The following is a 25,833-nucleotide window of genomic DNA, read 5'->3' as shown; positions in this document are numbered from 1 at the left end:
GAGTGCATGAGGGGAGGGTGGGCCAGGGGCCGGGGAGCCTGGGCGCCCCTGCTGAAGCGCGGCTGCCTGGCGCAGTGAGCGAGGCCTCTGGGCTGCTCTCTGCGGGGCCCCTGCCTGAGCCCACCTGCCCGTTGTGGGTGTGCAGCGACTGCATGAGGCCGCGTGCATGCACAGCCCCCCGCCGGGGCGCCGAGGGCTGCTCTGTCCCGGGGGCGGTCAGTGCATGTGGACGGAGCCCAGCATGGCTGTCCCGGGCCACAAGCGAGGGGACGAGGCAGAGGCTGGGCCCTTGGGCAGAGGTCAGCCCACCTCAGCCAGTGGCACTGGGCGGGGGCCTCCGTTTCAAGGCCATTGCTCCTCCGCGGGGGACAGCCTCCCCAGTGACATGGCACCTCCACCCGAGGAGCCCACGGGGTCTCCGTAGAGACGATGACGCTGCGGGTTGACAGAGCGTCTTGGCCTTCCCTGAGAGGAGGCCGGGGAGCTGGGGTGCGGGTCGGGGGGCAGCCGTCGCCAGCCTGAGGACCCTGGCATGTGTGGCGGAAGATCTCTGCTTGTCTACCAGGGGTCTGGGGCAGCTGCTCGGCCCCCTGGGGCTCCTGCCACGAACCTGTGCTTTTGACTGCCAGTGTAGACAGGGTCCACGGGGCTCTGGAGGCAGTGGATTTCTGGGAGCCGCTTTCAGGAGGGGCCCGGCCGTGTGTCCACACTGCGCCCAGACTGGCAGGCGTTGGTTAAAGGAAGTTCCTCAGGAGAAGCGTTTGTGGATTGGTTAAGTGGCTCGGTGTCTGCTGTGAGGCTCTCTGGAGTCTGGGCCCCAGTGGAGCCGTCTGAATCCGCAGAGGGGTGTTGCCGTCTTGGGGAGTGAGGTCTGGAGAGTGGGCTCTGAGAGTCAGGGACTGAGGGGCGACCCTCTCGAGACCCAGGGTCTCCATCTGCCTCTGCCCAGGGCCAGGCAGGGCTGGCTGTGTCTCCTCGGGGCGCTGGGCCGGCCCCGGCCTGCATCGGCTCCGACGCCGAGGCTGCGTGGTGCCGTGGAGCCCGGCCTGAATCAGGGTGTGGGCTCAGCTTGCCTGCCTGCTCGGCTGCCGAGACGCGTGCCTTCGGGATGGGCTGGGTGCCTCTTCCCTCCAGGCCCCTGGAGGTGCCCTGCCCCCTGCTGGTCAGCCAGCAAGGACGGGGGCCCGGGGCTCCACGCCTTCAGCATGACTCCCTCTTCAGGGGAGGTGGGCTCCGCCTGTGCGCTGGACACGGGGAAGGGAGCAGAGGGGTGAGGTCAGTGGGGGTCAGGAGCGAAAGCTCCGCATCTGCAGGGCTGGCCTGTCCCTCCAGGGTGAGTTCCTGGGAGGCGGGTTGGAGCTGCCCCCTGGGGAGCTTTCCAGGGTGCCCACAGTGGGAAGCAGCCCTGGGGAGGTGGCATTTTTGGTCCTGGGATGCTCCTGGGTCCGGGCTGCCAGGGCTTCTGGGCGTGGTCCTGATCCAGCCTCCCCAGGATTGGGGGGATGCGCTGCAGGGTGGGCAGGCCTGGTGGGCAAGGGAGGGGGCGCCAGTCATCCCTTTGCCTACTGGCATCCCGCGACACTTCTCACGGGGGGAGGCCTGCCGGACCAGGGGGACGGGCCAGGGGGCAGACCTCTGGTGACACACGGCCCTGTGGATCCTGCGGGGGAAGCCTTTGAGAGAGCTGGTGGGTTGCGGGGCTGGAGACCGCGCCCAGGGTGGCACTTGGACGGCCCCACAGGGCTCTCTGCCCGAGCACATCACCCATGTCCCTGCACAGGGCCCGGAGGGTGGCAAGGGGCACCTTCACAGAGGGAGGCGGGCCGTGGGACCCTGACAGTGGTTCTCAAACCAAAGCAGGGTTAGGATCTCCTAGAACAGATGCCCCACCACCCCCTGGGAGGTCTGGGGTGGGCCTGGGTGCTGCTGGTGTGGGGACCCCACTTTGAGAACCACTGCCTCTCCCCGGGTCGTGGTGTGCACATCGCTCTGATGTCACGGCCTCCAGGGATGTCTCCCGCAGTCCAGGCACCCCCCCCGCCCCCCATGGACCACCGTGGGCCCTTGGGGCAGGCAGCTCCGCCGCAGGACTGGCTGGCTGGCTGGAGGCTGTGGAGCCTGTGGCAGGGTGGGGGGTAGAGCACCCCTGGACCTCCCCCCCCCCCGACGTCAGCCCCACGGGTGGGGCAGCGCTTGGCTGGGAGCGCGGGCGGGGTGTGCAGGAGCAGGCGGGGTCCTGGGCCGCGCACACTTGCACCCCTGCCTGACCACACAAATCTTGTTTTCTTTCTTTCCCTCACGACTACTCCCTCCCTCCTCACCTTTCCCTTCCTGGAAGGTAAGCTGACTTCCTTTGGTTTGGCAGCCGTACCGTTACCGCTGACCGCTGCGGAGGGCCCAGATGCCGGGGGGCTGGGGGGGGGGGGCAGGCGCCGGGCTGCCCTGACCTCTGTGCGGTCGCGTTGGGGCGTCCCATAGGCGGGGGGAGTCTCTGGAGCCCTGCCCGTGGGTGTCACCCTGCTGAGCCCACTCAGAGCCCAGGGGCCTCAGGAGTGGACAGAGGGGCCCGTGTTGGGGCCGGTGCTGTGCCAGGGCAAGGCCGGGAAAGTGACCCCAAGGAAGTGCCCACAGGACTTCCAGGACTGGTTCCTGAAGAACCAGGCAGCCCCTTGGGTGCTCTGAGCCGGGGCCTGGGCCTGTGGGAGGGGGCCAGGAGGCTGACCGCCGGCAGGCACCCGAGCTTGGGACAAGCCCTTCCCTTGCCTGGGTGGGTGGCCAGCTGCAGCCCACCCCGGCCCCAGAACACGGAGAATGACAGGCGGATGCCCACCCCCCCAACCTGGTACCCCATCCTGTGTTCCTGTCCGGGGCGGGGGGAGCACCCTGCCGCCTTCTTGGCAGAGCCCGCACGCTGCCCACGAGCCGCGGGGCCCAGGTGGGAGGGGAAATCTCGGTGTCCTCCAGGGTCGTGGCGAATGGCCGGGGGAAGGGGCCTGTCCCAGGGATGAGGTTTGGGCAGCCCTGGGTTTCCCGCGGGCCTGCTCCAGGATGGCCAGGCTCAGAACTGGGGACAGACCCGCTCCCCCCCCCCCCCCCCCCGGCCACAGAAGCCACCCTGCCTCAGTCCCTGGGGTCACCTGCCTGCCCACTCGCTCTCGGGGATGTCCAGAGCCTGGCTGGCCCCCGAGGTGACCTCACACTGACAGGGGCGGGAAGCAGCAGGCCCCAAGCCCTTTGCTCATGCTGCCTGTTTCCTCCCAACGCAGCAGCCAAGAGTTTACTCAACAAGAAGGCTGACGCGGTGAAGGTGAGTGCACTTGGGCCTGGGGCCCACCCTGCGGCTGGGCCTCCCTCCCTCCATGCAGGGCCAGCCCTGGGAACGGGTGTGGCTCCCCCCATCTCCCCCTCGACCTTCTGTTCCTCTCTCCACAGCCCCAGACAAACAGCACCAAAAACAGCACCGCTGCTACCAGCCCGAAGGGGACACTTCCTCCGGCCGCCCTGGTACTGAGCCCCTCTGCACCCCGCTTCCAGGCCCTCCCGCACCCTGGCTGTGTGGTGGCCACCTGTCAGGAGGCCTGGGGTGAGGGTGGGGTCCAGCCCCAGCCTACCCCCGATGGACAACCCCTGGCCCTCCAGCTCCCTCTTGCCGCGCGGGTGTGGAATGAGGGCCGAGCCCCTTTCGGGCAGTCTTAGGGCTGTGCAGGGGCCTGGCCCGGTGGGGAGACACGGCCCGGCTGCCGCAGGGGCGCACCATCTGGGACGTGGGGGCTTGGGTTTCTCCCAGGAACGATGGGTGGGGCTGGTCTTGGCTTTGGAGCCTCCCCACCCAGTGATCTGCAGGGAGATAAGCTCTCTTGGCAGTTGGCCTGGTGATGCCGCAGCAGCAGGCAGGGCGGCCTCCATGGGAGGCCGTGCCCCATGGTCCCCGAAGCCACCGGTCTGTGGCTGCCCGGGAGGGAGAGGCCTGGGGGCTTCTGGGAAGGAGCAGGCAGACAAGTTCAGAGGAGCCTGCTGCCTCTGTCCAGGCCCCCCCCCCCCCCAGCTGGTGGTGTGGGTTGTGGGAGTGCAGGGGTGCTGTGTGCCCACGGCAGCCCGCGTAGAGCCAGCCGCCCCAAGAGGTCGGGGTTGGCTGGTGCCCAGGTTCCGAGCCGTGCAGAGCACGCGTGCTGTCTCCAGGGAGCCCAGCCACACACTGCCCGCAGGAAGGCGAGGCTCGCCAGGTGGCCATCCGGCACATGGCGGCCTCAGCCCAGGAGGGGAGGGTCCCACACAGCCAGCCCCATCTCGGACCCTGTCCATCCCATATGCCACCCCCACCCCCATGACATCTTCAGAACCCTGTCCCCCCATCTCGGGGCAGGGGCTCAGGCAGCAAAGGGAGGGGAGGACCTCTTTCCCCGCCCACGGCCCCCACGCGCTCTGCTGCACCCCGAGGGCGCACATGCTTCTCTCTGGCCACCCTGGGCCCGCAGGCCTCCCCGGCCAGCTCCGCCTTCTGCCGTCCACGCTCAGCTGCCCCTCTCCCCTCCACCCGCCGCCTCCGCCTCTCACTCTCCTCTTTCCTTCCTCTGTGCTTCCTTCTGTAGGAGCCTCAAACCACCGTCATTCATAACCCCGTGGACGGGATCAAGGTACCGCCGCCCCCTCACCACCCCCTTGGGAGCCTGTGCTCAGGCAGGAGGCAGGCGCCCTGGCCAGGGGCAGGTCTGGGGTGTGTTGCCCCAGGGAAGCCCCCAGGCTAAGAGTTGGGGGGCAGGTGTGCAGGGACCCCTCTCGAGGCAGGACTGGGCCTCAGAGGTCCACGGCCGCCCCTCGGGACAAGGCCCCAGGTGCTGCACTCTCGGGCATGGCTGTACCGGGTCCACCGTCCATTGACGGTGGGGGCCCAGAGCAGGGTCCACTTCTCAGGACCCTCCATGCTGTCCGTCGGGCGCTGGCCATGGCCAAGCCCAGCATAGCCGGGAGCCAGGCGTGCAGGGCGGCCTCTGGGGGTCCCCGGGAGGAGGGAGCAGCACAGACGCCCTTGCTCCGCCCCCCCCCCCCCCCCATTGCTCACCTCTGCCCCCAGTGCTTCCTGCTGAGCCAGCCCGTGTCCTCCGTTGCTACGCTGTGCTCCGGCATCTCCCACCGCATCGGCACCTGCGTCCGGGGCCGGAGAAGGGGCTGGCTCTTGGGGTGGCGGGAGGGGCGGTGGGCAGCCGAGCTGTGTTTCTAGGACCATCACGCCCCCAAGTCTGCAGACTCCCACCCAGCCCTGGGTTGCCCAGAGGGCACCCCGCACCCTGGCTGTGGGCCAGGACCGGGGGACCATGGGCCACTGCCTCTCAGCGAACCCAGGCTCGAGGGTGCCAAGAAGGGCCTGGGGGTCCTCCTGCTTTTTGGCTCAGGACGGGTGCTCCTGGGACCCCGTGTCTGGGGTGAGGCTCGTGTTTTCCTTGCGAGAGGCCTCTAGACAGCCTTCTGGGGCTGTGATAGGAGCCCCGATCCTACAACCTGCAGACCTCCGCCCACCCCATCTCTGGGCAGGGCCTCGAGCAGGGCATTCAGTAGGGGCTAGAGGGAGGCCCTGGAGGACTGTTAGGGTGCTCTTTCTGAGGAGCGAGCAGGCCTCCTGGGAACCTCGTGACAGTTGATCAGTACCTGGTTTTGGAGTGGGGCGGGAGGTGCTGGGGCTGCCTGTCTACCCTCGGAGGCTCCCTCGGGAGAGACCGGGCCTGACTGGACAGTCCGGGCATGAGGGGCAGGCGGCCCCTTCGGGGGCAGGAGCTGTGGGTATGGCTGCACCCTGCCTAGGCCAGCCAAGGCTACTGGGGACCTCCTGGAAGCTTCCGGTCCTGTCTGCCCAAGTACCTGGGCCGGGGGTGCCTTTCCACTTCACCGGGGGTCCCAGAGAGCCCGTTTTCCTCTCTTACGGGAGCTGTCCGAGCACAGGGAGTCTTTCCTCTGGGCGTGTCTGGGCCAGGGCCCTTGGGTACGTGAGCGGCCCGGGGCCGGGTGACCACCTGTGGGATGCTGGGCAGTCACCTCCAGGCCCCATGGAGGCGGGTGGGACAGAGCCCGCGTCCTGATGCGCTGCCCCCCTGTGTGTCCCCAGGAGTCCTCGGACAGCACTCACACCACCATAGAGGACGAAGACACAAAAGGTGCGTGGGGGGGGGGGGCGGCAGAGCCTCTGTGATGTGGGCACGGTGTGCCCACGGGGGGCTGCCCAGTGCGTGCGGGCCGGCAGGCGGGCGCCCGGACCAGCGGGGGAGCTCCCACCCTGCGGGGGACCAAAGGTCGTGGTTGAGTTTGCTCCGTTTCTTCTCTTGGACTTCCTGGTCTGTGACTCCGCCTGGCTAGCGGGTGCTTAGTAGACAGCCAGCAACGGGGCTTTTCCTGGGTTCCGGCTGTTTCCACGGCCAGTGAGGGCGGGTGGGCTGCACCTGTGCAGGGTCAGCGGCCTGGCCAGGCACCCCTTCTTCTGCTCCCAGCTCTGTCTGCCTCCCCAGGGAGGGCAGGGGGGCGTGTGGGGCCACCTGGGCCACACGCTCACAGAGATCAGGCCTGAGGGCCCTCAGGGCTGCCCCGGCGCCTGATGGCCAGCCATTCTGCCCATCTGGGGGACACAGTGCGGGGAGCACAGGCCCCTGGACCAAGGGAGAGTGGCTGTTCGCGTGGTTTCCACAGACTGACGGAGGCCCGAGCTGTCGGCACGGAGGCCTCCCTGAGGCCCTGTCGTTGCCGTTCTGTCTCCCTGGCCCTGGGGGTCGGGGGGCCTAGGTGGCAGGAGCCTGCAGGAGCGTCGCCCAGCCCAGACCCCAGCCGCACCCTGGCTGGCTGGGAGGGCAAACGCGGGGCGGGCCCCTCCCCCACACCTCCAGCCCGGCCTCCCGTGTGCCCACTGCCCCGGGACCCCACCGTGAGCCGGGCCGGGGGTTCTCCAGCCTGACCCCACTCGCCCTGTCCTGTGTCCGTCCTTCCCGCGTGCCCCCTCCTGCCTGCCATTTCGCGTCTCACGTGTCTGCCGCAGCCCCCAGGGTCCCTGACACCCTGAGCTCTGTGAGGAGGGGCTCGGCGAGCTCTGAAGCCAACCCCCCACCTCCTGCCCGCCTCCCGGTCGCCCCCTGCGCACTCTGCGTGAGTCGGTGGGCCCCTGCTGTGGGCGGGGTCTCCCTGAAGGGCCCCCCAACAGCCCGTCTCGGTAGGGATGCTTCGGAGCCGCAGAGCAGACAGCGTGGGCTCTCCCGGGGCCCCCTCGGCCCCACGGAGGCTCGGGGCTGCCTCTGCCCCTCCAGCCAGCCCTCCGCGGGGGCTTCTCCCCTGGCCCGCAGGGCCATGGGCCGCCCCCCACCCCCGCCCCAGATCCAGGCTCTGGCCAGGGGCGTCTTGCTGTGGAGACCAGCCCTGGGGCGGGAGCGAGCCGGGCCCTCCCTCCTCCGCCCCTGCTCACCTCTGCCTCCTGTCCACACCAGCCCCCAGGGGCCCTGACATCCTGAGCTCCGTGGGGAGGGACTCAGGGGCCCTGGAAGCTGAGGGCCCCCTGCCCGCTCTGTGTAAGTAGTGCCCCCAGGCCTGCTGCCCCTGCCCTGCCCGGCTGCCCGAGGCTAACAGGCCGGGCCCGGCTGGACGCCTGGCACTAACTGCGCAGGGCAGCTCCCAGCCACCCCGCGCCTCCTCCTCCCACCTGCGCCGCCGTCCACCCCGGGGTCTCCCGGGCCGTCCACGGTGCTTCCTGCCCTCCTCACACTGCCTGCCGGACCGTCCCGGTCACAGCACCCAGCGGGGCCCCAGGGAGGTACAGACACAGCGCCCTACAGAAGCCTCTCCCCACCACAGGCCTGCGGGCCGGAAGGGAGGAGGCGGGCCGTCGCGCCCCGCTGGGTCCTCCACTGGGTTCTGCACACGCTGCGCCGCCTCTGTCCACTTCAGGGCGGGGGGTACCCTCTGCCCGCAGCACCTGCCCGGCCATTCCTGGAGCCTCCCCCCGTGTGCCCCCGTCCCCCACGCTCCCCCGTGCCCACCCTCACCCCCGTCCCCCTCTGCGCCCCCACATCCGCCTCCATCCCCCACACTCGCGCTACCCTCGGTACCCCCGTGTCCCCCTCTGCGCCCCTTCGGCCCTCCATGTCCCCCTCTGCCCCCTCCTGTCTCTGGCTTGGCTCGTCAGCCCATAGCTTCTCTGTCCTGTGTGCCCCCCACCTGCCTCCTGTTCACGTCTGGTCTGTTCCACCCCAGCCCCCAGGCTGTCTGACATCCTGAACACGGTGAGGAGGGGCTCAGGGGCCCCGGAAGCCCAGGGCCCCCCACCCTGCCCATCTCCAGCTCTCCCAGGCCCCCTGCCCACCCTGTGTAAGTAGCACCTTGAGTGGCGCCCTGGCTGCTCCGTGGGTTGCTCCCAGGGGTGTGGAGACCCCTGGCTGGGGTACAAGGCCCCTCCCTCTGGGAAGGGGCCAGCTTTGGGGGGGCAGAAAGGGGAGCACAGAGAAGTCCACATGGAGGTGTCTGGCCTCAGAACGTGAGTTTGTGGCCGAGGACGGGCGTGTGTGAATGAGTGTGTGTAGGAAGGAATCAGAAGCAGTCGGGGTGGACTAGAGCCTCACGCCTGTGATCTGTGGGCCCGCGTGACGCAGACAGTGCTGGCTGCAGGGCCCGAGGGCGGGGGGGCGGGGTGGCGGGGTGAGGGGGTGAGGGGCCGGCGCTGGGCTGGGGCCCCTCCCCAGGCAGGGAGGGAGGAGCCGGCTGCCCCAGCCTGCCTGCTGACTGCCGCCGGGATCGCTTACAGGGATGGGTGACACCCCAGGGCCGCACCCCGCCCACCTGCCAGGAGACACCGGGCAGGGAGGTGCTGTCGGATGAGAGGCTGCGGGCCAGGGGCTGGGCATGGCTGGGGAGTGGCTGGGTGAGTGCCGCGCCTGGGGGCCAGGGCAGGGTGGAGGAGGAGCGGAGCACCACAGTCGTGGGGGGCACGGGGGCTGCAGGCAAGCTGAGCCCACCCCAGCGACCGCGAGGGCATGGGCCGGCCGCTGGACAGCAGTGCCCCCCCCCTCCCCAGGAGCGCTCTGTGCTTGGCCAGAGGGCCGAGGGCAGGTGCAGGTTCCTGGGCTAGCTTTTGGCCAGGGACTGGAGGCCCGTCACGGAGGCGGGGTGGTCTCGTGGTGAGGGAGGGGGGCTGGGCTGTGGCCGGTGCGCAGCAGAGCCTGGGGAGGGGTCGGCAGCATCGTGTCCCCATTTCCTCGGCCACTCTTGGCCTTGGTTTCACAGATGAAGAAGCAGAGGCTGGGGTACGTGGAGAGGTGCCCCCAGGGGGGCCACCCGCCCAGGGGCTGCGCGCTGCCCTTGGAGTCTGGATAGTAGGCCAGGTTGGTGGCTCTGAGGACAGGGCATGCTGTGAGCTGAGCACCCCGGGCTGATCGCTGGGGTCTTCCTTGGACCAAACTACAGACGTGGGGGCCACAAACAGGGGCCCTGAGTGGGACTGAAGGGAGGGGCGTGGGGGGCACGGAGCGGCAGGACTGGCGGGGGGAGGTGAGCGCTGCGGGGGCTGAGGCCCCCCAGGGAGCAGTGTCCTTGCTCCGGCATGTGCCCTCCCCCGAGTCCTCAGCACTGCAGCTCCTTCGGGTGCTGGGCGGTCCGCAGGTGGAGGACAGGGGTGGAGTCAGCCCCGACAGGGGACTTGTGTGGAGCTGGCTCTCCAGACTTGCAGCTGTGGGCGTCAGAGTTGGGGTGCCCCCAGCTCCACCTCTGGGGCCAGGGTCCGCCTCACCCAGCACTGAGGCACAGGCGGGGGGCCTGTCCCCGGGGTGGGTTAGGGGCTTGTGCCCATCGGCTGTCGTCATGTGTAAATGGGCTCGGTGCCCACTGGCCCAGGCCATGTTCCCCATAATCAGGGATTACACCCAATCCAGGCTGATCCTGCACAGCTGCCTGCCTGGGGTGGCTGGGGGCTCACAGTGCCCCTGCAGCTGCCAAGGGAGACGGATTAGGGCCAGCCTGGGGTCACTGGGGTCCCCCAGACCCTTTGCCAGCAGCCCGGCCTCCTGGCCTGTTAGCTAGTCCCAGGAGAGGGTGTGCATGAGCTCTGGTCCACCCCCGGACCCCTCCCGCACCACACCCCTGCCGGCGTTGCCTGGGGCGGGGTCACAGCTCACAGCCCCACCTCCCATGGAGACCCCACACTGTGCGCCCCTGGGGGAGGCAGGGCTGCCATGCAGGGCAGGGGTGGGTCTGGGCAGCAGCCCCACTGCAGTCTCACCCTGCTTGTCTGCAGAATGCGTGTGACGCTGGTTCCCAAACTCCAGGCGCCGCGATGTGTGCTGTCACCCTGATTCCCTCTGGGTGACTTTATACTCTCATTTTGTATCACAACTGGCTTAAAAACACTCCACACGACTTCACTAAGTGGAAGATCGGGTTGACTGACCACAGTACGGGGTGCACGGGACATGACACAGGACGTGTCAGGCTGTTCCGGTTGCAGGGCTGTTGGCTGAGGGCTCCCGTGGGCTGCTGGGGTGAAGAAGGGGGGCCAACCAGTGTTGGGTGTCGGACACGCAGGCGCTGCCCACCCTCACACGGGCGGAGGGGGGCCTGGCTTGGGGGTCGCCGGGGAAAAGCTGGACTGCAGTGGTGACAGGGACCTGGGAGGGCAGATGAGCGTCCCCGAAGCGGAAATGCCCAGCCGGAGGGCAGAGAGGGGGGCAGGCTGCTGGGAGGCCATAGACCGGTGATGCAGAGGGACCCGAGATGCCCAACACTGTCCTGCCCCGGGTCCCAAGACTGAGAGCGGAGAATGGCAGGTGTCGGGACAGGCGGACGTGGGGTCCCTGGAGCCTGCAGCCCACGGTGCTGGAGGCCAGCTTCCAGGGCCGACCGGACAGTGGGGGCCTGGGCTTGCGCAGAGACCGCCCGGAGCCCGAACCCTGGCACGGTGCGGACACAGAGTTCGGTGAGAAATGGAAACGGGACCTTCGCACAAGTGCAGCTGGGTCCAGAGGGAGGGTTTTCTGAGGTAGGAGAAACCCGCAGGGCGGTGCACACACGAATCTCCATGTGCAAACGTGCCCTCCCCCGTGACACCAGCACACGCGTGCACCCAAGCCCTCGGGTGTCACGGAGCTCCTGCTGCCCTCACTATTGAGACCCCGTGCAGCACATGAGGCCCGCCTGGGCTCACGTGCAGCACGTGGCGCCCACCTTTCAGGCGGGCATCTGTGGGAGGGGGCACGCGGACAGCCGAGGGTGCTGGCAGCGGGGAGGACGCACGGGCAGCCCCGTGCCAGGGCTGTGGGCACACGCTTCAAAATGTGGAGCGCACCCTGTGGAGACCCTGCCGCCTGTGCTCTGGGACTTGAGCCCGCGCATCAGCTCATGCGTGTGCCGTTCCCCGTGGCACTGGTGGCTGGCGTGCAGACAGATACCCAGCCGCAGGGGCAGAGAGCTGCTAGGGAGCCAGGGAAGCTGCTGGAAGCGCCGTGCCCCTGGAGGGAGCCCGCGGGGAGGAGCTCCTGGGGTCCTGCACTGGCTGGGTCTGAGGCTTACCGTCAGCCTGCTGCTTTAAGAGCTCCCTGGGATCCGTGTGCGCGCACACCCGACGTGTGTGCGCAGTCGAGGGTGGATACACGTGCGCGGAAGCGGCTAAGCACCCACCTGAGGACAGCCCTTCTCTGGGGAGGGGGAGTGAAGCATGAGATTTAGAGGGACACGGGCGTTCACAACTATATCTGGAAGGGTTTGTTTCGTTAAAAAAGTCTCAGTGGCCATGAAAGTGGTCCAGGTTTGAATCCGTGGGGTGTGGGGCTATGCTGTTCTCTGAAATAAGTTGTGGTTCGAGAGACAACAGGGACCCCAGGCCTGTCGTGGTGGAGAGGCCAAGCGGGCAGGAGCCCAGAGCCCTGGGACGGAGGCTGTGAGGCGGGCTGGTGGTGCCCGCGGGGGGCACCCCGGCCCGGGACTGCATGCAGGTGGGGCCCGGAGCAGGTGCGAGGCCGGCCGGCTGTCCGGCGGCTTCCAGGGAGAGGCTCCGCGTCCTCCTCCTCCTCGGCCCTACTCCCTGGTCCCTGCTCCCAGTCCCCACGCTGCAGACCCTCCCCTCGCTGCTTCACAGCCGGCCCTTACAGGGGTCATTTCTATAGTTCGTGACTAGGTGTTTCTAAAGAGGTGTTGCATTCACGAAGAAGGGTTTGTGAGCCGAATCCCGGTGGGCAGGAGCCAGGAGGGCCGGTCCCAGGGGACACGGCCGGAGGCACTGGGGGCCACGTGGTGGGCTTGGCTTCCCTTTCTGCGTTCTCCAGACCTTCTCTGTAAGACAGACAGGGCTTGGTGGACTTGGAAACGTGGGGCCTGTGGGTGGCCTTGGAGGGAGCCATGTGAGCTGGACCGATTGGGCGCGGGTCCCTCCTGGGGAGGAGAGGCGGGTGGGGACTGGGGACGCTCTGCCCTAGGCCCTCTGCAGGGCCTCTTGGGGTGGTCCTCGGTCACTGGGTGGCTGTGTCCCTGCAGCACGGAAGCAGGAGGTCATCAAGATCACCGAGCAGCTCATCGAGGCCGTCAACAACGGGGACTTCGAGGCCTACGCGTGAGCGGGGCATCTGGGCTGGGTCCCGGGAGGCCTGGGGTGGGCTGTGGGGGCTTCCCTGCGGTGGAGGGAGGGGCGGGCCGCGGCAGGGGCCTCTCCTCACCTGGGTCTGCCCCCCAGGAAAATCTGTGACCCAGGCCTGACCTCGTTCGAGCCTGAAGCTCTGGGCAATTTGGTCGAAGGGATGGACTTCCACAGATTCTACTTCGAGAACCGTGAGTCAGGGGGCCGGGTGCAGGGCGTGGGCGGCGCGCCCCCCAACAGCAACGCAGGGCTCCCCAAGACCTCCAGGCCGCCCCGGCCCCCCCCACCCTCCCTTGTGCTCCCGGAAGCGGAGGTTCCCCAGGGCGCCCTGCGAGCCCCTGCCTCTGCCCGCAGTGCTGGCCAAGAACAGCAAACCCATCCACACGACCATCCTGAACCCGCACGTGCACGTCATCGGGGAGGACGCCGCGTGCATCGCCTACATCCGCCTGACGCAGTACATCGACGGGCAGGGCCGGCCCCGCACCAGCCAGTCCGAGGAGACGCGTGTGTGGCACCGCCGCGACGGCAAGTGGCAGAACGTGCACTTCCACTGCTCGGGCGCACCTGTGGCCCCGCTGCAGTGAAGGTGGGTGCCGGTGCAGACCCTCCCCGGGGGGGCGCGCGGGGTGCCGGGGCTGAGCCGCCCCGGGCTGCGGGCAGGCAGCACCCCGTCCTTGCTCTGCCAGTCCTCCCTGTTGGGGGGGGTGTTGCACATAAGAGCTGACCCTTCCCCACACACACCCTCCTCCGGGGGACGGCAAACGTGAGCTGACCCCCCACGCTCCCCCTGCTCCCCTTTCAGAGCTGCGGCCGGCCTCGCGGGACAGACTCGGTGTTTGGAGCCCGGCCGCCCTCCCGCGGCCTGCCTGTCGCATGTTTGTGTCCGCCTCGTTCCTCCCCTGGTGCCCGTGTCTGCAGAAAACCAAGACCGGACGTGATTTCTTTTTAACACCAAGATGACAACCACCACACACACACAAAATTGATGTTGGATGAAACAGGAGAACAAAACAAAGGAAAAAGCTGTACAAATCACTGGCATTTGTGGGGCTTCGAACCGACGGGCACCCCCCTCCCACACTCCATGTGTCTGTCCGCCCCTGGCCCCTCGGGGACCGGTGGGGCAGTGACCGCGTCCACAGGGGCCGGGCCGAGGACCCGTGTGTGTTAGATCTGCATCCCCCCGCCGTGCATGGCTGCCGTCAGGAGTGCCGGCCACCTGGGGCCAGGGGGACCCGAGCACGGCTGTTCCCCTCCCTTCCTCTCATGCCCCCAGCATGGACGAGCAGTGCAGAGGCCAGGCCGGCCCCCGGGGCCCCGATGAGCCATCTGAGACGCCCCCGCGGGCCCAGGGCTCCCGCTCTGGTCCCTCCAGGGCCGGGGGGGGGGCAGGTCTCACACCTGGCGGGAGACTGGCCGAGAGGACACTGTTGGCGGCAGTCCCATCGGGGAGGGGAACCTTTGGGCTGGCCTCCCTCCTATTCGGGGTGCCTCCCCCTCTGCCCACCTCCCCCCTCGCCAGCTGGTACGGCCACAGAGGGGCTCCGGGCTTGGTCAAGACACAGGAAGGGGAGAGGGGTCAGAAGGCGGGTGAGTGGCGCCCTGGGCTCCCGGTGGGTACAGCAGGTGTTTGCGGACGGCGCTTTCGGAGTCGGGCCCAGAGCAGAGGGAGGGCCGGCTGCCCTGGGCCTGAAGGGCAGGGCGCAGCGGGCACCCCCCCCCCACCAGGCCTCTCCAGGCTGCAGTGTGGGACAGGGACCCCAGGATGAGAAGACAGGCTGGGCCCAGCGCGAGGTCCCCCCTGCGTGCTGGTGGGCACCGTGGTGAGGCTCGGGGATGGGCCCCGTGGTAGGGTGGCAGCGGAGAGCGCCCAGGGTAGCTGGCCAGGTGGGGTGGTCGGGTTGTGATCGCAGAGGTGCAGTGCCGCCCCAATACCTGCCCCTTAATTCACATTTGCAACAAGGATTTTCTTTATCTTCCCCCACAAATCAAGCCAAGGGAGGGGTACAGAGTGGGGAACGGGACACAGGAGGCTGGTCTCCAAGGGGACTGTCCCTCAGCAGACACTCAGAGTGGACGCTCACCTGCCCGTCCACGGCTGTGTTCAGGACGGCCGTCCCCACCCATGGACACAGGGTGAACATCCGCCAGGCTCCCTGGGCCGCGGGCAGCAGCAGAGCTCACCGGGGACAGCGTGTGGCCCGGCCACCCTCACCTCCGGGGGCCTCCTCCCCTCCTCCCCTCACCTCTTATCTCCACGGAGCTGCCTGTCTGGGATAATTTGGGGACTTTTTCTGGGGGATAGTTCTTTTGCATGACCCCTCTCGAGCAGGCCACACCTGCTCGTCTAGCTAGATGTCGGAGGTGTGGCCGCTCTGCGGAGGGCCGGCTGCCCACAGCGCTGGCCGGCCGCCCCCCCCCCTTTTTGCTGAGTTCCATTGTCTTTTCTTTCTGAGCCTTGTAAGTGTAAAAAATCATTATTTTGTTCTGTCTCGGGAAACTGCAAATAAAAGAAAAACAGGACAAACGGCTTCACGTGCAGCTGGGGGCTTCATGCCAGGGCCCCCTGAGCCCCAGCCCCCAGCCCAGCTGCTCCCCCATGCAGCCCTGCCGGACCCCGGGTGCACCCTCATATGAAGATGGGCAGCCTCCCCTTCACACTGGCTCCCCAGGCCCTGCCAATGCTTGTCTGTACCTCAGGCCTCGTGCTTTCCTGGGACAGAAATGTGGGCCTCAAAACAACCCGAGATATAAACACTCGTGGAAGTGACTTCTGGTAAGAAGGGCACCCCGGCAGTGACTAGGAGCCCTTGACTGTGGCTTGGTGCCCGGCAGGTGCTCGCAGGAGGAAGGGCCGTGCCAGGGAGCGCAGAGGATCCGAGGGCAGGGTGCAGAGAATCTAGGACACAGCCCTCAAGCGAGTGGCAGAGTGGGTCCAGGCACAGTATCTAGGGTTCCACTCACCTATCAGCTGTAATCCGAGGACACTTTCCAGGCCAGGCCTCCCCAGGGAGGCAGAACGCAGCCCCGCCCCGCCCCGGAGGCTCCTGAGCTCAGAGGTGTGGGGTGTGACCTGCAGTGGGCCGGGTGGGCGACTACGGAGCCGGGCCCGTGAGACAGCCTTCGGTTGGTCCCTGTTAAATGGCCCCTGCTTTGAGCAAAGCTCCCTAGGCCTCAGAAGACCCCATACTAAGAAGCTGGTGCCCTTGGTCCTGCCAGAAATCCCAAGGCTGCTTCTCATTTCCAGGGTCACAAAGGCCGAAAGCAAGGCCCGGGGCCAGCAATGAAATAGGCAGAGAAGTCCTCAGACCCTCTGATGATCCGCTAGCAAACTCATTCCCTAAACTGGGACCAGACTGGAGACTCCTTGACCTGCACGCACCCCAGGAGGCACGGATGCCCCCACACACCTGCAGGGCTGCCCCACCCCCCACCCCCCACCCCACCTGAAGAGTTTCCATCCATGCGGCCCAGGCTGCTGCAGCTGTGGGGTAGCTCCCCAGGCCAGGTCCCCTAGGTCGGCTCTAGGGCTCCCCCCGCTGGCTCCTGCTAGAAAGGCCGGCGGCAGGGGCGGGTCTAGGCAGCCACCACCTCCCCTGGAGCAGCGCTGCCCCGCAGGTGCACACAGGGAGGGGCAGGCTTCCCAGGAAAGAGGCCCCCGAGGCTCGAACAAAGCAGAGGACTATTTTGGAATTTCAAAAGACAACTTTATCCAGATAAGAACCTTTCAGAACAGAGAAGTTAGGCGGCAGTTACCAAAATACACTCTTTGCCAAAGGCTTTCACGTGGGACCACAGGAGCTGGGGAAACCCTGGTTTGGGCATGAGCCAGCCCCGCCCTCCGCACAGCCCTCCCTGCAGATCCGCGCCTCCAGCCCCAGCTCCGCCCCAGCGACCTCCAAAGTTGGAGTCAGACACCACCGTCCTTCGTAAGGGGGGGTCACAGCCCCCTGGGCACCAGTGAGCAGGTTGGGTCTGCGCGTTCCAGGGGGTCCCTCGGGCAGGCTATTTTAGGAGTAGGCCAACTCCTTTGGCCAGCAGTGCCCAGAGCAGGATAGCCGGCGGGTAAACATGCTGGGGTGGGGCGTGAGGGTCCTCTGAAGCCACGTAGGTGCCACCTTCTGGTCCAAACAAGGGAATTCAGGGCCCAGCACTTTGTGTCAGGACAGTGGGACGTCTTGGGTAGGGCAAGAACCAGCATGCTCAGGGAAGGACCCCAGGAAACGAGACCCTGACACCGCCCCAGCAGGGGCTTCTGTGGGGACCAGGTGCCAAGGGTGCATCATGAGCTCACGTCCTCAGGAAGCGTTGCAGGACAAGGGAAGGCAGTCTGGAACATGGCAGTGAGGCCTGAGGGAGTGGGCAGGGCTCAGGGCTGGGGCTCATGCCACTGGGGGTAGTTTCTCAGCAGTGCTCCTGCGGAGGTCAGGCCACATATGGGGGCACTGGGAGTCCTCGGGATGGCTGGTACCTGGTCTTTGTGGCCAGGAACGGTGGCCACAGCAAAGGCCACTTGCTAAGGCACACAGGCCCCAGGTGGTCGCTAACAGTCTTGTTGCCAGAGAGACAGGCGAACACGGGTTGAGAGAGACAGTATCCGCTGCTGTGACCTGACGGGCAAAGCTAAGCTGCGAGGCAGGGCAGACGTCCCCCACCCCACAGGGATGTGTGTGTCCTGTGGATGAGCAGTGCCCTCGGCAAGCAGTCAGTCATCTGTGCACCCGGCTCGTCCCAGCACGGGCCTGGCCTGCTCACCCCCCGCTCCGCCCCCTCAGCCCTGCAATCGGGGCTCACCCTGGCTTTACTGGAGTGTTAATACAGTCAGCGCACAAACACCACCCCAAGGCGGACGGAGGACCGACAAGCCTGGCTCCGACCTCCCCAGGGGCCTTGCACAAGTTGGGGGCCCACGGGTTTCCCAGGGGTTAGAGACGAGCCCTTCAGCATCTACATGAGTCACTCAGAGTTTATGGTTTCATCTGGCCCAAGAATACACCTTTGGGGGCCTCAAACGAGCTTTTCAAAAATCACCAGACACATAAGTTTGAATGTTCCCCAGCCCCAGGCCCTTCCACGGCCCCTCAGTTCCTGCCAGGAGCTCCCAAGTGAAAATGTGTCCCCACGTGGGTCTCTCCATGGCGGCTCTGCTTCTCCAGGGGCTGCGGGTCTGATGCCGATGGCCGGGCCATCTCGGCACGGGGCCTCCGCGGGCCGCCATCACATGATAGCGCAGCACGAGTTCTGTTTCCGGGCCTAGACAGAAACACACCGGGGCTGGAGAGGCAGAGGCAGCCCCATGGCGGCACAAAGGCTGGGGGGGGGGGGGGGGAGGCAGGGGCCGCGGAGTGGGCTGGGGGACTGGGAGCACCTGCAGGTGGACCAAGCTTCTGACTCTGCACCAGCCCGGGTCCCCCAGTGCCACCCGACCCCATGCACGGAAGTTGTTCTGAGAATGTCCTTAGAGAACGGGTTCACAGGCGCCCCCCCCCTGCCGAGCCGCATGGCTGTCTCCCTCCCAGGCTCACAGGAAAGCACAGGTGCGTGCCCGGCCCTGCTGCAGGCCATGCCAGTGCACCACTTCTGTCAAAGGGAACCGAGGTGAAGGGCCGCTCTGGGAAGCCTGGGGGCCTCACCGCTCAGCGGGCAACAGGAAAGTGTGAAGCCGGGGGCGTGGGGAAAGCAGCCGGAGCTGGGGGGGGGGGGGGGGGGCGGGCCTCTGCCCACGTCGGCTCCCCCCGCGTGCGAGAGACCCTGCACTACTGCCAGACCTGGACCACCCCCTCTGCTCTCCCCACGCATCCCCGAATGTCCTAGGGACTCATCTGGTGGTGGGAGCCCGCGGGATGGCCAGCACTCACTGTCTTATAGAAGGCTTTGGACTGTGTTCCCAGCACTTCGGACTTGGACACCAGGTCGTCTAGCCTCTCCCCTCGCTCCAGCAGAGACTCCATGGTGTTGTGCTGGACACAGAAACAAGCAGACGCTCTGTGTCCACGAAGCAAGTGGACACGAGCCCTTCCTGCGCTTTGGTCACAGGAGGCGCTTCTCTTGTGGGCTCCTCCCCCCACGTGAGCGTCGGGAGCGTCCCAGCCGAGCAGGACCCGGAGCCCATTCCGGGGGACCCCCCAGCGCAGGCTCAGACCACCACACTCACAGCCACGGTACACACGCGGACTCCCACTGGACACACCGCCTCCCGCTGCCTGAAGGGACCCCTGTCCCAACGCCGCACTCGGGGAGGGCCTGCACAGACGGCCGTCGCCGGAGCACCTGCGGGCCCCTCTCGGGCTTCATTGGAGCAAGAGGCGCAAACCTGGGTACGCGAACAGGAACCGGCCCAGGAGGGGGAACAAGCGAAACCGTTGTCTCTCTCTACACAGAGCTCATGGCTCCGGCTGCTGGCGCGAGCAGTGAACGAGGCGAAGGGCCGCACGGGGAGGCAGCACAGCCGGCAAGCCCGTTTCTGCGGGCACTGGGGGCCACCGCCACGCCGGCCGCCCGCGTTCAGGGAACAGAACGGCCCAGGGGCGCGCAGGGCCGCGGCTCAGTGAGAACACGCAGAGAAGCCCGTGAAGAGAGACGGAGACACCTGAAGACCCTCACACCTCACTTCCAATCCACAGCCCCCAAACCACATCATTCGCAGCATGATGTCTGCAGCGCCCCCCCACCCCACCGCCGCCCCGACGGTTTCCGCAGAACGCAGCTTCCTGGGTCCTGCCCAGGCCAGCGTCTGACCCCAGGAGACGGCACAGAGCACGAAGGCCGAGCCAGAGCCCGCAGGGGTTTTCTGGGCACCTTTGCCACTCACTTCAGGTTCACTACCTGCTGGGCTTTGGTGTCCCACGTCCGCCACCTACTGGGAGCGGGGGTGGATAAGGACAAGCTCCCGGTCCTGAGGGCTCACACGCCCGTCAGGAAGACGCGTGCACTGGTCGTGACCGCGCGGCGGCGCCCGGGAGGCCGGCGCGTGGGGCACCTGCACGGGCGCCAGGCAGTGTGCACTTGACCCCAGAGCTTTCCTGAGAGCTCCTGGGGGACGGTAAGCGGAAGAACCACAGATCGGTGGCTACTGCCCGGACACAATGGTGGCAGGTGGGAAGCCAGGGACCAGTGACCAGGCAGAGGCCACGGGACCAAACTTGAGGAGAGAACAGACCCAGCGAGTGCCAAAGAGAGCTTGGAATTACAGAGAGAGAGAGAGAGAAGGAGGAACAGAGAGGGAGGAAGAGAGACAGCCAGAGAAGGAGAGGGAGGGAAATGCTGCAGCAGCAGCTACAGACCAGCCGAGCGCTCAGGGAAGATGCGGGCTTCCTGCTCTCCTGACCGGGCCCGAGGACCCCCGGTCTGTGTTTAGTGAGCACGAGTGGCTTCTCCTGCCCCCAGAGCCCACACCGCGAGGGAGGCACCTGCTGGGCTTGGAGACCAACGGCGGGGGGCGGGCAGCAGCAGCAGGGAAGCAAAGCCCAGAACGGACACCGTCACAGCGGGGAGGGATCGTGGCCACACCAGGTCTCGGCTGGGGCTCTCGTGCAACAGGGGTGTTGCACCCAGACGGGTGCAGGCAGCATAGACCCGGGGTCACCTGGGCCGTCTGGCTTTGGGGCCTCGGACGCTCGGGGAGAGAGGCAGGCAACCACCCCTTCCAGCGAAGCATTTGCATGAGGGCTCCCCCAACCCCAAGCCTGACTGTGTGCCTGGCCCCCCGCCGCCGCCCCAGCTCCAGGACGCACTCACCCCTGCTCCCGCTTACCAGAATGATTTTGGTCTCATCCAGCTCAGCCTGCACTTTAGTCATGGGGTCAGCTTCTCGGGGGTTCTAGGGAAGAGCCCAAAACAACATCAGGAGTACAATGACCACCTGGAAACAAAGCTCAAACCAAGGGAGCTGGACAGGGTTTGCCAAGTTCACCAACCACAGGCTGCTCACACACACAACACAGAGGAGAAAGCCCGCCGTGGAGCTCAGGTTCCAGGTCTCAGTGTGAGCCCTGCATGTTTCAGGGGGACACCGACACCAAGGCTGCCAGGAAGTCGCCCAGAGCCACGACCCACAGGGCCGCTCCGCTCCTGGCAGCTTCTGTCCACCCTACCTGGTACCGACTCAGGTGGCCGTCTAGGGCCGTGTAGTTGATGCTAGCAGGGGATCCGACTGGCCACTCTATCCTGTCCACGTGCTTGGAGAACTCGTCTAGTACCTGCAGGACAGAGGAGCCCATCAGCACCCGCAGCCACGGAACCTGAACGGAGAGCCCGAGAGAGGCTGTCAGGCTCCGGGAGGAGGAGCACAGCTCATGGCCAGGGGCAAATCTAGGCTCAAGTTTTTAAGATTTCTGGCAATTAAAAATGAAGTGTACCAACCTGACACGAATCTCATCTGGAGAAAAATAAAAGTATCAGAATTTTAAACTACCTGTCTCCACTTTTATCGGGTTATACGATTCTAGGAGAAAAGGTCCCTTCCCTCTCATTTTCCCAAACAGTTCTTCAAAAAGGAACTAGATCCTTTGGGTTGAAGCAACCAGCAGATCTCATGTGCTCGTGAAAGGATCAGTGCTCAGCGAGGCCAGAGGCCAGCATCCTCGAGAGGTTTCTGACGAGCACTGTGGCGCTCAGCCCCATGGTGGAGCCGGACCCACTTGGGGGAAAGGAGCATCCGGGGCGCAGGGATGGCCTGATGGAGGGGGGTGGCCACCGGGCCGAGCACAGAGTTGGCTGCGGCTCGCAGGAACCACAGTCACCCCCGGGGAAGGCAGAGGCAGGAAGAGTGGCCAGAGTGGTGGCCAAGGCCAGCCTGGCCACACTGCCAACTCACCTTCTCCAGTAAGGTAAAGGCTACCCGGGACGGGTACTCGCTGTCAGCAATGACCACTCCCGCGAGACTGTCGTTTCGCACGTAGACGTGGCACAGATATTCTAGGGAGAGGTTAGACACGTGCAGGGTGACGTGAGGGCTTTAGACATCCTCACCGATTGTGAAGGCATCACGTTGCTGAGCCCTTGCCTGGTGGCTCAGTGAGACTCACACAGAACAGCGCGCAGGACGAAGCGCTGCCACCAGCACCGCCCAACACCAGCTTAGGACGAGTAAATGCCCAGAGGCCCCGCGCACAAAGCCAGGCTCTAAAAGAGCCACCAGGGGGTGCAGAAAACTGCCCAGGGGACGCTGCATTTCCCAGTCACATCCTGGAGCCCCAGCTCCAGCTTGGCCGTGTCTCCGAGAGCCGCAACTCTCAGATGCTCTGTCCTGCTCCTGAGCTGGAGACCCCGGACAAGACCAGCAGCCTCCAACTGCTTAAAAATCCCTACGAGGGGGCACCTGGGTGGCTCAGTCATTAAACGTCTGCCTTCGGCTCAGGTCGTGATCCCGGGGTCCTGGGATTGAGTCCCACATCGGGCTCCCTGCTCTGCGCGAAGCCTGCTTCTCCCTCTCCCACTCCCCCTACTTGTGTTCCCTCTCTTGCTGTCTGTCAAATAAATAAATAAAATCTTAAAAAAAAAAAAAGTTCCTAGGAGAGTGGCCCTGTATAAGGAAATCACCTCTTGGGGCATCAGGTTTCCTGCTGTGGTGGGCTGGAGGGGTGAGGGGGTGAGGGAGGGAGGGAGGGAGGGAGGGAGAGGGGAGAGGAGAAGAGAGAAGGTCCACCTACAAAAAAATTCAGCCCTGCTGGCTGTGCTCTCAGTATTACTGTGCAAAAGTCATCAAATTATCCAACGGTTCAGTCTGTACAGGGCTTCTACAAAATAGTCCTCAACCCCCGGTATGAATTTTTGTCACTTTCAAAAGGCTTTAGACAGGATACAGCTAACCATACCCCCAGGGAAAAAGGAACATAAGGGTTACAGCTGACAAATGAGACACTTCTCATGCCGGCGACGCTCACACAGAACAGCCTGATGCTAACCATGTGGGAACAAAGAGGAGAGAGAGACTGTGAGCTCCTGAAGTGAGATGAGGGCAGTGATAAATGAGAGCAGGGCCAAGGTCAGGGTGGCCGCCGATGCTCCCTGGGCTCTGTCTACGTCCCCAAGTAAGCAAAGTGCAAATGTGCTGTCGAAGCGCACGCACTCCCCAGAACCGGAGAGGCTGGTTCAGTGCTGAAGGACACAGCTCTCAGCAATCGCCGGGGAGGCAGGCCCAGAGAGAGACTGACCACACAGCAGTGTTCGCAGTCCAATCTCACCTCTGCGGTGTGGGCGGCACAGGGAGGCCGCACAGGGCACACACAGGGGGACCCCGTCCCCCGGGCATAATGGACATCTGCATCACCGACACACGGCCTCCAGGGCTGCAGCCCTGTCTCTGCCCAGTGAGCTTCCCGCGATCTGTGTGACACAGCTGTCCTTCCTGAGTCGTCTGTGTCACACGGGCTTCCCAAAGAAGAGCCTCGAGATTCTTACAGGAAACCGGAATTATGAAGAAGTAAAGGTAACGGCCAAGAGGAAAACGTAATGCGTTTTCAGATTCCTGGTCAAAAACCTAAGGAGCATCCGTTGGGAATCCTTGCTTGCGATGTGTCCAACGTGGGCGGAAAGAGAAGAATTCGGGAAGGTCACTAACTGCTCCACAAAAAAGCTAGACCCCGATCTGAAGCAAGTCTAAGCTTTGGGGTAAAAACTGAATCAGGCAGCTCAGACTCCAACGGTGGGCACAGAATTGTGCGTAAACAGAACAAAGAGGAGGGAAAAGAGAACCGGCCGGCAGAGGAGCGGGGTCCTGACAGGCTCCGCGCGGGGCAGTGCCTGTGTGAGGAGCTCCGGGCTGCCCGAAGTGGGACGGCACACACACGAGGCAGCGGGTCCTCTTACCTTGTTCTTTGACGGAAGCTCGGCTGCCTTTTGCAGAGCGCTCCACGATCAGCTGACTTGTGAAGGTCATGAATTCCTGAACACTAAGAAACAACACACGTTACCTCTTCCTGTCACCTTGTCCCCAGCACCATGGAAGGTGACATCCGAGCGGAGACACTAAGGGGCTGCGGCTTCTGGGTCTCCTTCCTTTCCCTCCCGACCTCAGTGACTAAGGAGAGACGCTGTTTTGTTACAAATCCTCACAGCCATTCAAGCCACATCTATCTGCTACCTCACTCACCAGGACAACTCACTTCCACCCTTGTGGGGATTTTCTACAGGCTTTAGTCAAGGTAACGCTGTGTCAGAGCACAGTTTGGGACACGGGGAGAACCAGAAGCCAGCGTGTGCACAACCAGATCCGGCCGCTGCGCAGGCCACACGCTGTGGTGAGACACACGTCTGCAGTGAACGCAGGCTACGGCATGCAACATGGCCTCAGGCATGCTGGCTCATCCTGGCGTCCCATCCAGGGCACTCTGCAAGGCAACCACCCGGCCAAGGAGAAAGAGGAAGTGACCTGTACAAAGGCTGAGAGGGACAAGGACACTCATGGGCCCAACAGAGAAATGGGCCAGAATGGGAGAGTCACAGGTGACAACAGTTTGGCTCACGAGACTCTCTGGCAACCCCTCTGTGGAGTGAAGACTTCCGGCCGCGGAGTGCACGTCCCCGGCTGGGAGCCGTGTGACCTCCAAGCCCGTTACTTACTGCCCCATGCCAAACCCACAAAATCCACGTTCACTGTGGGGAGTGTACGGCACTTAGCACCATACCTGGTGCCCAACATTCCTGCGAGAGAGAGATGTGATCAAAATCGTCCCACCGAGAAAAAGTCTCCAAAGAAAGAAGTCCTTGCAGTAAAACCAAGCAGAGACACAGCTCACAGCACGACTGTGTCCAGACACAGGGGGACTTACATTCGTCGCACAAGTCTGCACACAGGGGCGAGAAAAGCTGGAGACCCATCTGAAGGTTTTATAGCTCGGGGTCTGGTAGCCGCGAGGCAGGAAGAATGGAGGTGAGAGGCCGGGACCACATGCTGCTTTGAGAGGTGCTAGTGGGGGCGAGCCCAGAGGACCGAGTGTGTCAGCCATCACGAACTGGCAGGGGTACCCCAAAGCAGTGAGGCGAAGGTCCTACACCGAAACCTATGAGCACCCTCGGTGTACACGGGCAACGAAGAAGAGAAACAGCCAGGTTGGCACCAAACGTTCCGTCACAGAAAACCGACGACACAGAACTGAGCAGAGGCCGCGGCGGAGAAAGCCAGGCATCCAGAAGATACTTCCCGAAGGCCCCAAAAGAGGCTAAACGTTTCCACGAAACAACAACAGGAACTGTTTTCGATCCTGCCAGCAGAACACTCTGACCAAGAACAACAACTGCCCAGAAGCGGTGAGGACAGAGCCAGATGGCAGCGTCCACTGGGCTTGGAGCCCGCGGGGTCCTTCTCTGTCGGTGCCTGAGCCCCCCCACCCCTCCCACCAACGGGCTGAACGTCTGCAGCATCCCGCGCACACACCTCCTTGCAATTAAGGCGTCGAGACACTTAAGACGCTTGTAAGCCCTACGCGTCCCGTGCTTCCTTCCCAATCTTCAGCACACACCTTCTTGCACCATCAGAGCTTAACCAGAAAAAACATAATATTTGAGTTTGACTCCTGGCTGGCTGTGGTATAATTTCTTGCGGCCTCACGACTTCATCCGTAAGACGGAGCATACCGATACCTCTCCTACTGAACTGCGGGAAAACCCCATCAGATCACACAAACTGGCTCTCCAGGTGTGGCCCCTAAGCCGCCGGGGTTAGGATCACTGGGAGAAAGGCATCGGTTTAAAATACACATCTCTGGGCCTCCACGTCTGAGCGTGAATCTGGGCAATCTGTACTTATTCGAAGCCTCCTTGCGATTCTACGACGACGAGAATTTGGAAAACACTGAGCTCAAAACCAATATTCTAGTGGAGCATAAGCCCTTCCCCAACGGAAGAAGGCGGGTTCCTCGCAGGGCCAGTCCACGCACGCAGCAAGAGGCCATTTCAGGGCTCCATGCGGGAGGGCGAACCCCGGTCCACCCGACGCCGACCCCCGGGCCATCGCCGACCCCCAGGGCCCCGCCCCACGCCCCCGCCCCCACGCCTCCCCGGACCCCGAGGCCCCCCTGACCGGAGGCGCCCCGCCCCCCACCTCGCGGGCCTCCCCCGAGCCCCGGGGCCCCGCCGCCCGGGCCCGCGCACCTGGACCTCTGGAAGAAGCTGAAGGAGGACACGTCGTACGCGGCTTTGAGCAGCACCGCCTTGGGCTTGCCTTTGTACAGGACGCTGAGGCTGTACAGCTTCATGGTGCCGCGCCCTCGGGCCGCCCGCCCGCCCGCGGGACCGGCTCGCGGGGA

At 65.1% G+C, this 25,833-nt stretch overlaps 2 protein-coding genes across 5 annotated transcripts in view; one reads left to right on the top strand and one right to left on the bottom strand.

Annotated features, from left to right (window-relative positions):
- CAMK2B (calcium/calmodulin dependent protein kinase II beta) overlaps positions 1-15,113 on the top strand; it is a 79,389-nt gene extending 64,276 nt beyond the window's left edge. For 2 of the 4 annotated variants that reach the window (XM_027574152.2, XM_027574149.2), the window contains 8 exons: positions 3,270-3,307; positions 3,433-3,504; positions 4,590-4,634; positions 6,098-6,146; positions 12,484-12,559; positions 12,680-12,774; positions 12,938-13,172; positions 13,389-15,113. In XM_027574152.2, coding sequence (XP_027429953.1) covers positions 3,270-3,307; positions 3,433-3,504; positions 4,590-4,634; positions 6,098-6,146; positions 12,484-12,559; positions 12,680-12,774; positions 12,938-13,170 — 608 coding nt within the window. In that variant the 3' untranslated portion in view covers positions 13,171-13,172; positions 13,389-15,113. Of the gene's footprint in view, positions 1-3,266; positions 3,308-3,432; positions 3,505-4,589; positions 4,635-6,097; positions 6,147-7,457; positions 7,539-8,220; positions 8,335-12,483; positions 12,560-12,679; positions 12,775-12,937; positions 13,173-13,388 lie in introns of all 4 variants that reach the window. The other 2 variants (XM_027574153.2, XM_027574151.2) reach the window with 2 other exon arrangements.
- Positions 15,114-16,271: 1,158 nt separating this feature from the next.
- Positions 16,272-25,833, bottom strand: YKT6 (YKT6 v-SNARE homolog). Its single transcript, XM_027574371.2, has 7 exons — positions 25,679-25,833; positions 23,396-23,478; positions 21,402-21,502; positions 20,680-20,784; positions 20,340-20,405; positions 18,445-18,546; positions 16,272-17,839 (listed from the first exon to the last, which is right to left on the bottom strand). The coding sequence occupies exons 1-7, from the start codon at positions 25,780-25,782 to the stop codon at positions 17,804-17,806; spliced, it is 597 nt and encodes a 198-aa protein (XP_027430172.1). The 5' UTR covers positions 25,783-25,833; the 3' UTR covers positions 16,272-17,803.

Source organism: Zalophus californianus, chromosome 12, assembly GCF_009762305.2.
Source record: "Zalophus californianus isolate mZalCal1 chromosome 12, mZalCal1.pri.v2, whole genome shotgun sequence".
Classification (NCBI taxonomy): Eukaryota; Metazoa; Chordata; class Mammalia; order Carnivora; family Otariidae; genus Zalophus; species Zalophus californianus.
This window is presented reverse-complemented; position numbering and strand designations above follow the sequence as displayed.